Below are 11,708 nucleotides of genomic sequence, written 5' to 3' on the forward strand. Positions count from 1 at the left end.
ATCACCTTACAGTCTCTGCTCTCACCCCGGATACCAATAGCTTCAGCCTCATCCTGCTGCTCATTCCCAGAACCCTCGGACGAGCTAAGGGACTTTTTACGTTTCCGGGCACGTGCAGGCAGAAAAGGCTGCTCCTCCACGCCGTCCAGAACGTCTTCCATCCCCGATCCACTCTCCTCCGCCATCTCCTGTCTCTCCAGACCGGGTGTTGAGCAAGGTCTCCTCCGTTGCTGAATGAAGCCTAAAGAATAAAGCTGTGGCGGAAGCACCGAACATCAAAGAAGGAGAGGAAGATGAAGAAGAGTCAGCCCTGGAATAAAGTCATACTCTGAAAGATGAAGTCGAAAGAATAGTCTGGCGGTAATGCAACACTTGGATGCCAACCGCCATAAAACAACAACAACAAGTCACACTCTCTGAGGACCTCAGGGACCGGCCTCCTGCTGGTGCCCAGAGTCAGGACTGAAAATGGGTAATCTGAAATTCAGCTACAGTTCAAATCTGAAACAGCGTTGCATTTGCATGAAAGGATTTTATTTGCACTCTTCTCTTTTATCTGTTTTTTGATTTTAATGATTTTTTTCTTGTTGTGTGAAGCACTTTGAATTGCCCTGTTTATGAATGGTTTACAAATACATTTTCCTTTCCTTTCATTTTTTATTTTTATCTCTATTTGATCATTCACATTGTATGCTCATAACTACGTATCAACTATATGAAATTAAACAATGCTTTTCATAACAACATTAATATCATTATAGTTTAAGCTAAACGTTTAGAGCAAAGGCCTGTCTGGTTATTATTTTGTTTATAATGTTTCTTTAACTTTTCAGAAAATTCAGTTGTTGTTGTTGTTGTTGTTGTTGTTTTATGGCGGTTGGCATCCAAGTGTTGCATTACCGCCAGAAAATTCAGTGCTTAGAGGCAAGTTTTAAATTACATCATGCGATTGGGCAGGACTGGGCTTTGGCCTGACATGAGGGGAGGAGCTATAGTGGCTCAGCAGCAGACTCAGACTGGAAATATTAAAGCCTATAGAATGAAGCCTAAAGAATAAAGCTGTACGGTGGAAGCAACGGACGTCAAAGAAGGAGAGGAAGATGAAGAAGAGTCTCCCTGGAATAAAGCCGGTTGTTGTTGTTGTTGTTGTTTTATGGCGGTTGGCATCCAATTGTTGCATTACCGCCAGACTTTATTCCTCAGACTTTTCGTAGTCCTCAGACTGTCGTAGTCCGTAAAAGTACTCCTTCCATTGCTTTGGTGTTACAAAGCCCATGAGGTCATGATATGTCTTTGTGACTAGAATAGTTGTTGTTGTTTCAGAGACCAACCGGCTTTATTCCAGGGAGACTCTTCTTCATCTTCCTCTCCTTCTTTGACGTTCGGTGCTTCCACCGTACAGCTTTATTCTTTAGGCTTCATTCTATAGGCTTTAATATTTCCACTGATGTCGCCGCTTGGTAGCCGTGCGTCTACGAGACTGGGCGAGGACAGGAGACCACCCCCACCCCCATCTCGTCACTCTGATCACTCTGACTCCCCAAAAGCAGACCCCCATCACTCCGACTCCCATTTAGCGCCTTTAGCCTGTTTTCTATATCTGCCCAATCAAGCTCCTTTGTTCCAAGGAATCTCCCTGCAGCTTTAGCAATGATCCTGATCCTTTCAGTTCTGCTTTGAGTCTGAGCAGCACAGTTTACAACATCCACCATCAAGAGTACAAAATCCTCTCTATCCACAACCAGGGTATTCTCACTAATTCTGGAACTTGCACACTTGGGACCTCTACTCTTGAAACCTTCACACTTCTTGGTAGCCACGCTGGCCTTTCTCATTTCGCCCTGGCTGGGAGCAGCGCTGGCTCCTCTCTCTGTATTTACTCTAAACTCGTTACTTGAAACTTTCTTGACTGCATCTGCATAGGATATACCTTGAGAGACCTTTATTTTCTGCACCTCAGCAGCTCTTTTGCTAAACCTGCATCCCCCGTAGGCAGAGCTATGTTCTTCCCCACAGTTACAGCACTTCAGTTTTGCTCCCACGTCACACTTCCCATACTCGTGATCTCCTGCACATTTACCACATCTCTGCCTCCCTCTACAGACCGCTGCAACATGCCCAAAGCGCTGGCACCTAAAGCAACGCAGGGGCGGTGGAACATATGGCCTAACGTCATGGCACATGAACCCAATGAACACCTCACTAGGCAGGCACCTCCCTTCAAGTGTCACCATTACCGACAAGCTGCCACATCCCACCCCAGACCGGGTCACCTTCAACCGCCCAGCGTCCACCACCGTAGCTCCAGTCAAATTCTCCTCAACTTCATCCACAGACGTCGCCGTAGGGACACCTACGATAACTCCTCTGACCGTGCTTCTTTCAGCATCAGACACAAGAATGTCCCTTCCACCCAGACGTTCAGCCCCAATCGCCTTCCGTTGCTGAGCCGCGTCCTTGCACACGACCAGCAGCGAGCCATCTCTAAGGACACTCGCACTCTTGATCACTCCCACAGCTACAGTTAGGCTCTTTGACAATGCCACTGAATTCCACTCCTTCAAGGATGCACTATCCTGTGCAAGCTTTATGATCACCTTACAGTCTCTGCTCTCACTCCGGATATCAATAGCTTCAGCCTCATCCTGCTGCTCATTCCCAGAACCCTCGGACGAGCTAAGGGACTTTTTACGTTTCCGGGCACGTGCAGCCAGAAAAGGCTGCTCCTCCTCGCCGTCCAGAACGTCTTCGACCACCGATCCACTCTCCTCCGCCATCTCCCGTCTCTCCAGCCGGTTGGTCTCTGAAACAACAACAACTATTCTAGTCACAAAGACATATCATGACCTCATGGGCTTTGTAACACCAAAGCAATGGAAGGAGTACTTTTACGGACTACGACAGTCTGAGGACTACGAAAAGTCTGAGGAATAAAGTCTGGCGGTAATGCAACAATTGGATGCCAACCGCCATAAAACAACAACAACAACAACAACAACAACTTAGACTCAGAGTCAGACTCAGACTCAATGGTCACAACAGAAAGAATGGCAGAAAAGTAGGGGCAATTAAGTAGGTATTTGGGGCCTGAGCTGACAAGGGTGGAAGAGCTATTACTAAATATGGCAACAAGACTAATAACTGAGAGACCAGCTTGTCAAGAACACAGGATCTGGTGCAAAATAAGTGACCGCAGTTACAAAAGCATCATTACGATTCTAATATTGGAAAGGTTAGAAGGAAGAATGTCAAAAGGGGCTTTTAGAGAAGGAGATCCAGGGTTTAGGATCCTAAACATGGTCAACAATGTAAAAATAAATAGTGAAGCTATGAGGGGGGAGCTCAGAGTAGAGCCGCTGCTCCTCCAGCTGAGGTGGCTCGGGCATCTGTTCCGGATGCCTCCTGGGCGCCTCCCTCGGGAGGTGTTTCAGGCATGTCCCACCGGGAAGAGGCCCCGGGGAAGACCCAGGACACGCTGGAGAGACTATGTCTCTCGGCTGGCCTGGGAACGCCTCGGGATCCCCCCGGAGGAGTTGGAGGAAGTGTCTGGGGAGTAGGAAGTCTGGGAGTCCCTGCTCAGACTGCTGCCCCTGCGACCCGGCCCCAGATAAAGCGGGAGAAAATGGAGCTACACGTGTCACTGAACTAAGAAGTCTATAGGATACATTATCTCGATAAGAGAGTGCCAGGGCCCATTACTCGGCGGCGGCAGGGGCGGCAGTAGCTCAGTGGTAGAGTGCTCGTCTTCTGATCCGGCACTTCGAATCCCGCTCTCTCCTGGTAGACCGGTCAGATCCACTGGCCCACAAGTTGGCGGTGCAATCGCAGCTGCCTCAGGTGAATACTGCCGTTGTGCCCTTGGGCAAGACACTTAACCTGCCTCGCCCCCAGAGTCTGCGAACCTCTAGTGTGTGAATGTGTGTGTGACTGGGTGACTGGTTCCTTGATGTGCCTTGATGGTAGAATTTTTTTTTACCGTTTACTCATGAACAGTAATATAGGGATATATACATATATACAGTGATATAATGGTGTAATAATGTGAAATGTAACTATCTGTAAAGCAGCGTTTTCTGCAGAAATTGCTCGGGTCTTGCTGGTGTTTTTGTGGCTCATCAATAAAGACAATTTTGCTTAGAAACTTCTCAAGTCTGGAGATTCAGTCATTTTTCCCATGAGTTTGAGTCAACAGTTTCTAAATTTACCAGAGAAAGTGGCCACACTCTGCAGCTGTGTGGACTCAGCATCCGTCTGTCAATCATTGAGAGTGATAAGCCTCCTGTACTTAAAGCGCTGTGTGTGCTGCGGTCAGAGCTCAGGAATAACCATGGCTCTCCGCACTCTGACCCTCACCCTGACCCTCGCCCTGACCCTGGCCCTGCTGGGCTGTGGGCAGGCTAAGGACAAGCTCTTCCTCCAGAGGGCAGGACAGATCTTCAACAGCCGCAGCTACAAGTCTCTGCTCACGGTCACCAATGGAGAGCAGTTCGGGAACTGGACCTGGCCCGAGATGTGTCCTGACGGCTTCTTTGCGGTTGGCTTCAGTGTCAGGGTAAGGAAGGGTCGACGTGCTGTACCTGCTCCTGTAATGGCAGGTAGTGGGGGTGGTCAGAGTCAGTTCTTTTACTTGTCTAGGCTGATCGAGGGTCTTTCCCCGCCAGCTGATGTATTCCCTTTAACCCTTTATTCCCTTATTCCCTTTATCAATCCTGCTGATTTCCCCTAAAACTCCGGACTAAAATGAGCCCCACTTCAAACTTTCACTGTTTCTGAACCTTTTGGATTACATTCAAATATCTGGGCTCTTTCTGAAGCTGACACTATGTAGTTTTAGCCTCCACTTTTGATTGACCCATATAAGTGGGAACAAGCTCTGCACAGTGGAACATCCAGGAATTTTCTTGGGTAAATATAATTGGGAGTAAATCTGTTGTGAACTGACAGACAGAGACTTTTAAAGCCAATGTCACAAAAAATAGATTTAGTGAACAATCATTTGAGGCTTGTTTTGTTTATTTCTGGCTTTGGAGAATAATCTGATCGTGATTCTTCCCAGAGTGGTTGATTTGTGACAGCTTTTCTTGGAGGTTGAGGCATGTCCTGCTCTGAACCTCATCATATTCCTCCACACTGTCCAATGGGAGTCGTTCCATGAGCTCCTGATGCGATGCACTTTGTTTATGTGACCGTTGATAAGATAAGATGAGCCTTTATTTGTCCCACAACGGGGAAATTACAGTATTGCAACACAAAGCAGGCACAGAAGTAAACAACAAAGAACAGATAACTTATAAAAACTTTTAAAAACTCTCTTAATAGAAAAACACTTAATTCATAAAATACTCTTAATAAAAAGTAAAAAATAATAACAATAGTAACACTCTTATTTACAGCTGTTACATGGACAGAGAATATTGCACCAATATGACTGACGTTATGTCAAAGTATTGCACATGGTTACATCAGTATTGCACATGTTCAGGGCTAACAGTGTTTGTTGTGGAGTCTGACTGCAGCAGAAGGAAAGACCTGTCTCCTTTACACAGCGAGGGTGGGTCAGTCTGTCACTGAAGGGAGTGTCCTGCAGGGGGCGACACTCATGAGAGTATAGCCAGGCCCTCCTGTCCCCCACCTCCTGCACCGAGTCCAGAGCGCAGCCCAGGACGGAGCTGGACTTCTTGATGACTCTGTCCAGCTTCCTCCTCTCCCTCTCTGTGATGCTGCTGCCCCAGCAGGCCACACCGTACAGGAGCTGATGCCACCACAGAGTCGTAGAAGGTCTTCAGGAGTGGCCCTGTCACTCCAAAAGACCTGAGTCTCCTCAGGAGGTAGAGCCGACACTGGCTCTTCCTGTACAGTGCGTCTGTTATGAGTCCAGTCCAGTTTGTGGTTCAGATGAACACCCAGGTACTTGTATGAGTCCACTCTCTCAATGTCCCGTCCCTGGATGTTCACTGGTGAGGGGGCAGTGGGGTGGCGTCTGCGGAAGTCCACCACCATCTCCTTGGTCTTCCCCGCGTTGATGAGGAGGTGGTTCCGTTGACACCAGTCTACAAAGTCCTGCGCCAGTCCTCTGTACTCCCCGTCATCGTCGTCCGTGATGAGTCCGATGATGGCAGAGTCGTCATTGAACTTCTGCAGGACACAGCTGTCCGTGTCATGTCTGAAGTCTGCAGTGTAAAGGGTGAAGAGAAAGGGTGCGAGGACAGTGCCCTGGGGCGCCCCCACACTGCAGGTCGCCCACACTGCAGGTCCCCCACACTGCAGGTCCTGGTGTCAGACACACAGTCCCGGGCTCTCACAAACTGGGGTCGGTCTGTGAGGTCGTCCAGGATCCACTCTGCAGGTCGTCCTCCACATCAGCCGTCTCCAGCTTGTCCCTCAGGAGCTGATGGTGTTGAAGGCGCTGGAGAGATGAAAGAACAGGATCCTCACAGAGCTGCCAGGCTTCTCCAGGTGAGAGAGAGAGCGGTGCAGCAGAGAGATGCAAAGATTTGATCTCATCAAAGGAGCACTCAAGGGCACCAACTGAATCACACGAGAGATTCCACCAAAGCGCCTCACAAACAAGACCACCACGTGTGCCTAGAATCACACAAAGTTACCAGGCTTACTATACAACAGCTCCACAAAAACTCAAACAATGTAACAAACTTTGGCGCACACATTTTAACAAATTGTCCATTAATGCCAAAAGCTTGGACGAGCTCGAAACTGTCATGACCCAGATCTGAGGCCACAACAGCAAACATGCACAAAGTAACACAAACTAACTAACTGGTTCTGTAGACGTCCCAGCGATGCAGAAACCTCTACAGAAGTCAGGGGTGTGTGTGTCATCAGAATATGTATGAGCGTTGTACAATAAAGGAAATAAGGAAAAGGAGTATAGGGCGCAGACAGGTGTGCACCAAACTCCACCCACACACGAAACAATAATGACGGTTGTAAATTGAGGACATGGTACATGAGACTTTGGTGGTGCAGAGGAAAAGATGGAGAGGCTTAGGAAGAACAATGCCTTATATCCTTGTTATGAAGTTTCCATATGTTTCTAATTAGCATATGTTGGTTCTAATTACTGGTTCTAACAAGACAAGATTCTGGTCGTTATAATAAAAGTATTTATTCCCTACGATTACAAAACTAACAGATTAAAACGCATGTCATGTCCCTCAAGTTCCCATCAGACGTCTGCTCCTCATCTGGGGGCCTCTCACACACAGGACAAAGACTATGAATATTCATAAGAAGGTGGATCTTTTCTGGCACCTCTTGGTACCAGGCTCTACCTTCCAGGACATCCTAATATGGTCGTGATTTGTGTGTGTGTGTGTGTGTGTCCAGTCTGCAATAACAATGAAAGGTATATTAATGCATTACAATATTAAATGCTTATTAATTCCTTCACATATCGCCATAACAGCAATCGCAATATGCTTCATTTTGCAGCACAGCAGAACCTCAGGGAGCAGTTCATGAGGGATTATTTATTGTTGAATTGGGAAAAGATAAAACACTCGAGAACATCAATCATTTTACCAGGATGACTTGAGAAAGGAGCAGTGTAATACCACCATCAAAGTGTGTGTGATGCGTGTTGGAGTAAAGTGGTGTTCGTGCAGGTGGAGTCAAACCAGTTCGGAGCTGATGACACGTCTCTGAACGGCGTCCGGCTCGTCTGTGCCAAAGACGAGACCCGCAGCTTCCTGTACACGGTGGAGTCCCACGCCGGATAGTGAGTACCACAAACAGACCCCAAACCAGAGCAAATAATGCCTCCATTCTGGTGCGGTTTATTCATTCACTCATATGTCCTGAGCTTCTGTCTCCTCTTGTCCAAATGGAGTTCATAGAAAAGATAAGATAATATGATAAGATAACCACAAATGTTGGTGTTGCACTGCAGTAGATACAGAAGAAGGACAGATTACTTACAGGAAGAAACAAACACTCTTAACAGAAGAACTCTTATAAACAAAAGAGAGCCACGGCCAAATAGCCGCGCAGTTTCAGGGACCGCGGCATTTCCCTTATAGCCTCATGGCTAACCCTAACCCTAACCCTAACCCTAACCTTATAGCCTCATGGCTAACCCTAACCCTAACCCTAACCCTAACCCTAACCTTATAGCCTCATGGCTAACCCTAACCCTAACCCTAACCCTAACCCTAACCTTATAGCCTCATGGCTAACCCTAACCCTAACCCTAACCCTAACCTTATAGCCTCATGGCTAACCCTAACCCTAACCCTAACCCTAACCCTAACCCTAACCTTATAGCCTCATGGCTAACCCTAACCCTAACCCTAACCTTATAGCCTCATGGCTAACCCTAACCCTAACCCTAACCTTAACCCTAACCCTAACCTTAACCTTAACCTTAACCTTAACCTTAACCTTAACCTTAACCTTAACCTTAACCTTAACCCTAACCCTAACCCTAACCCTAACCTTAACCCAGACCCTGACCCCGACCCCAACCCCAACCCCAACCCCAACCCTAACCTTAACCCTAACCCTAACCCTAACCTTAACCCGGCGCGGTCTAAAACGGCGCTAAAACGCAGTCAAATAGCGGCGCAGTTTCAGGAGCCGCGGCGCGCGGCCGGCACAAAAATAACATGGCAGTTTAGGCCGCGGCTCTGCAGACACTCCCTTAAAGAAAACAAAAAACTCTTATTAACAAAACTCCTCTCATATCTTAATAGGGAATGGAGGAAAAAAATAAAATGAAATGAAATAAAAAGATACAAATAAATAAAATAATAATAAAGTAAAGTAAAGTAAAAATAGCTAGCATAAGACTAAATAATACTAATACTAATGGTAAGTAAACACTCGTATTTCCATCTGTCATATGCACATGAATATGGCCTTAATTGCTTGTGAGTACGACAGTAATTGCACATGAATATGATGGAATTGCACATGGTTAAATCAGTATTACACATGGTTAAGTCAGTATTGCACATGTTTAAGTCAGTATTGCACATGGTTGAGTCAAAAGAGGTTAAGACCGCAGGGGACGGACGAGGCATCAGGCTCTTGTCCCGCTCATTTAGGGAATGTCCACTAAGTCAGATTTATGTGACGAGTGGGGTTTGTATAACGATTTTGGGCAGAGTTTGACCTGGAAAATAACATGAACCAAACCAAACATAAAATCACACATGACATAAAATGAGACACAAATGTATTATTGTTACATAAAAAGTAGGACATTTAGCCTTTAGCTTTGATTATAGCGCACATCCACATTCAATACGCTTCTGCAATATTAAAAGATGTATTTCCCTCCCATATGTCATTATTCCTCACACAGATCTTCAGTGTGTCATTATTCCTCACACAGATCTTCAGTGTGTCATTATTCCTCACACAGATCTTCAACGTGTCATTATTCCTCTCACAGATCTTCAGTGTGTCATTATTCCTCACACAGATCTTCAGTGTGTCATTATTCCTCACACATATCTTCAGTGTGTCATTATTCCTCACACAGATCTTCAGTGTGTCGTTATTCCTCACACAGATCTTCAGTGTGTCATTATTCCTCACACAGATCTTCAGTGTGTCATTATTCCTCACACATATCTTCAGTGTGTCATTATTCCTCACACAGATCTTCAGTGTGTCGTTATTCCTCTCACAGATCTTCAGTGTGTCATTATTCCTCACACAGATCTTCAGTGTGTCATTGTTCCTCACACAGATCTTCAGTGTGTCATTATTCCTCACACAGATCTTCAGTGTGTCATTATTCCTCTCACAGATCTTCAGTGTGTCATTATTCCTCACACAGATCTTCAGTGTGTCATTATTCCTCTCACAGATCTTCAGTGTGTCATTATTCCTCTCACAGATCTTCAGTGTGTCATTGTTCCTCACACAGATCTTCAGTGTGTCATTGTTCCTCACACAGATCTTCAGTGTGTCATTGTTCCTCACACAGATCTTCAGTGTGTCATTGTTCCTCACACAGATCTTCAGTGTGTCATTGTTCCTCACACAGATCTTCAGTGTGTCATTGTTCCTCACACAGATCTTCAGTGTGTCATTGTTCCTCACACAGATCTTCAGTGAGTCATTGTTCCTCACACAGATCTTCAGTGTGTCATTATTCCTCACACAGATCTTCCAGCTCGTCACTGAGGTTCAGATCTGGAGTAGATCAGTTTCTGCTTCTCCTCAGATGTTTTCTCTGCTCGATGACAATAATGTGACACTTCTCAAACACACAGACATCTTTTCCATGATCACGGGATTCGTCTTTCCACGTGGTTGTTTCAAAAATGAGAAGCCGCTCGCTGCTTTAGTTGAGTTTAAATACTCATTATTCTCCCTCAGTTTCGGGGACTGGTCGGCCCCTCAGTATTGTCCCACTGGAGTGCTCAGCTCCTTCCAGCTCCGTGTGGAGCCTCATCAGGGTCTGTTCGGGGACGACACGGCTGTAAACAACATCAAGTTCCGCTGCAGCAGCTTTCCCACGCTGGAGGCCCCTGGCATGGACTGGGGAGAGTACGGCCACTGGAGCCAGGAGTGCGATGGAGGCATCTGCGGAGTGGAGACCAAGATGGAGGAGTACCAGTGGGGCCTGGACGACTCCACCCTCAATGATGTGCGCTTCCACTGCTGCGCTAAGAGCCAGCAGGTCAGTGAGTAAACACGCACAATGGGGTAAAGGCATGTACAATGGGGTTAAAGCATGCGCAATGGGGTTAAAGCATGCGCAATGGGGTTAAAGCATGCGCAATGGGGTAAAGGCATGCGCAATGGGGTAAAAGCATAGCAAAGGGGTAAAGGCATGTACAATGGGGTAAAAGCATAGCAAAGGGGTAAAGGCATGTACAATGGGGTAAAAGCATAGCAAAGGAGTAAAGGCATGTACAATGGGGTAAAGGCATGCGCAATGGGGTTAAAGCATGCGCAATGGGGTAAAGGCATGCGCAATGGGGTAAAGGCATGCACAATGGGGTAAAAGCATGCACAATGGGGTAAAGGCATGCGCACTGGGGTAAAGGTATGCACAATGGGGTAAAAGCATGCACAATGGGGTAAAAGCATGTGCAATGGGGTAAAAGCATACACAATGGGGTAATGGCATGCACAATGGGGTAAAGGCATGCGCAATAGGGTAAAGGCATGCGCAATAGGGTAAAGGCATGCGCAATGGGGTAACGTTATGCACACTGGGGTAAAGGCATGCGCAATGGGGTAGCGTTATGCACAATGGGGTAACGTTACCCTCACCGTGCTTATGTGTGTATTGGGTGTGGGAGTTGTCACCTCTGCAGTGATGTGGCTGCTCGTGGCAGTGAAGGGAACAGGACAGAGACAATTCTTTATCAGTTCATTGTTAATCAATAAACTTTGGAGCTTTCTGTCAATGGAAAATACCTGGAAAATAACGAGTTATTTCTTGTGCGAATTCTGTGTGTAATTCTTTTCTTGGCATTTATTTAACAACATTGGCTGTGTTTGTTTGTCTGACAGTGATGACCTGACCTGAGCTGCTCTGAAACCTGAGCACGCTCCGTTCTGCTCCGCCGCTCTTCACTGCACCAACAAAGCTCTGTTTCTTCTGTTGCTTTACTCTGTTTACTTCAGGGGAATATGTTGTTTCTTGTTCAAGGATAAAGTGCAATGAAACAGGCTCTTATGGTTTGTTCATTGTTTCTGAAGATGTTCTGCAGCCCTCTGCTGAC

General features: G+C 46.5%; 1 protein-coding gene across 2 annotated transcripts in view; it reads left to right on the plus strand.

Moving 5' to 3' along the window:
* The first annotated feature begins 4,312 nt into the window (after nt 1-4,312).
* Nucleotides 4,313-11,708, plus strand: part of LOC140374501 (vitelline membrane outer layer protein 1 homolog) — a 321,142-nt gene continuing 313,746 nt past the window's right edge. The window contains exons 1-4 of one of the 2 annotated variants that reach the window (XM_072461425.1): nt 4,313-4,552; nt 7,626-7,738; nt 10,351-10,654; nt 11,497-11,562. In XM_072461425.1, coding sequence (XP_072317526.1) covers nt 4,328-4,552; nt 7,626-7,738; nt 10,351-10,654; nt 11,497-11,499 — 645 coding nt within the window. In that variant the 5' untranslated portion in view covers nt 4,313-4,327 and the 3' untranslated portion in view covers nt 11,500-11,562. Of the gene's footprint in view, nt 4,553-7,625; nt 7,739-10,350; nt 10,655-11,496; nt 11,563-11,708 lie in introns of those variants that run through there. The other variant, XM_072461426.1, reaches the window with a different exon arrangement.

Source organism: Eucyclogobius newberryi, unplaced genomic scaffold (assembly GCF_026437365.1).
Source record: "Eucyclogobius newberryi isolate DKJ021-1_F unplaced genomic scaffold, fEucNew1.0.hap1 SCAF_3, whole genome shotgun sequence".
Taxonomy (NCBI): domain Eukaryota; kingdom Metazoa; phylum Chordata; class Actinopteri; order Gobiiformes; family Gobiidae; genus Eucyclogobius; species Eucyclogobius newberryi.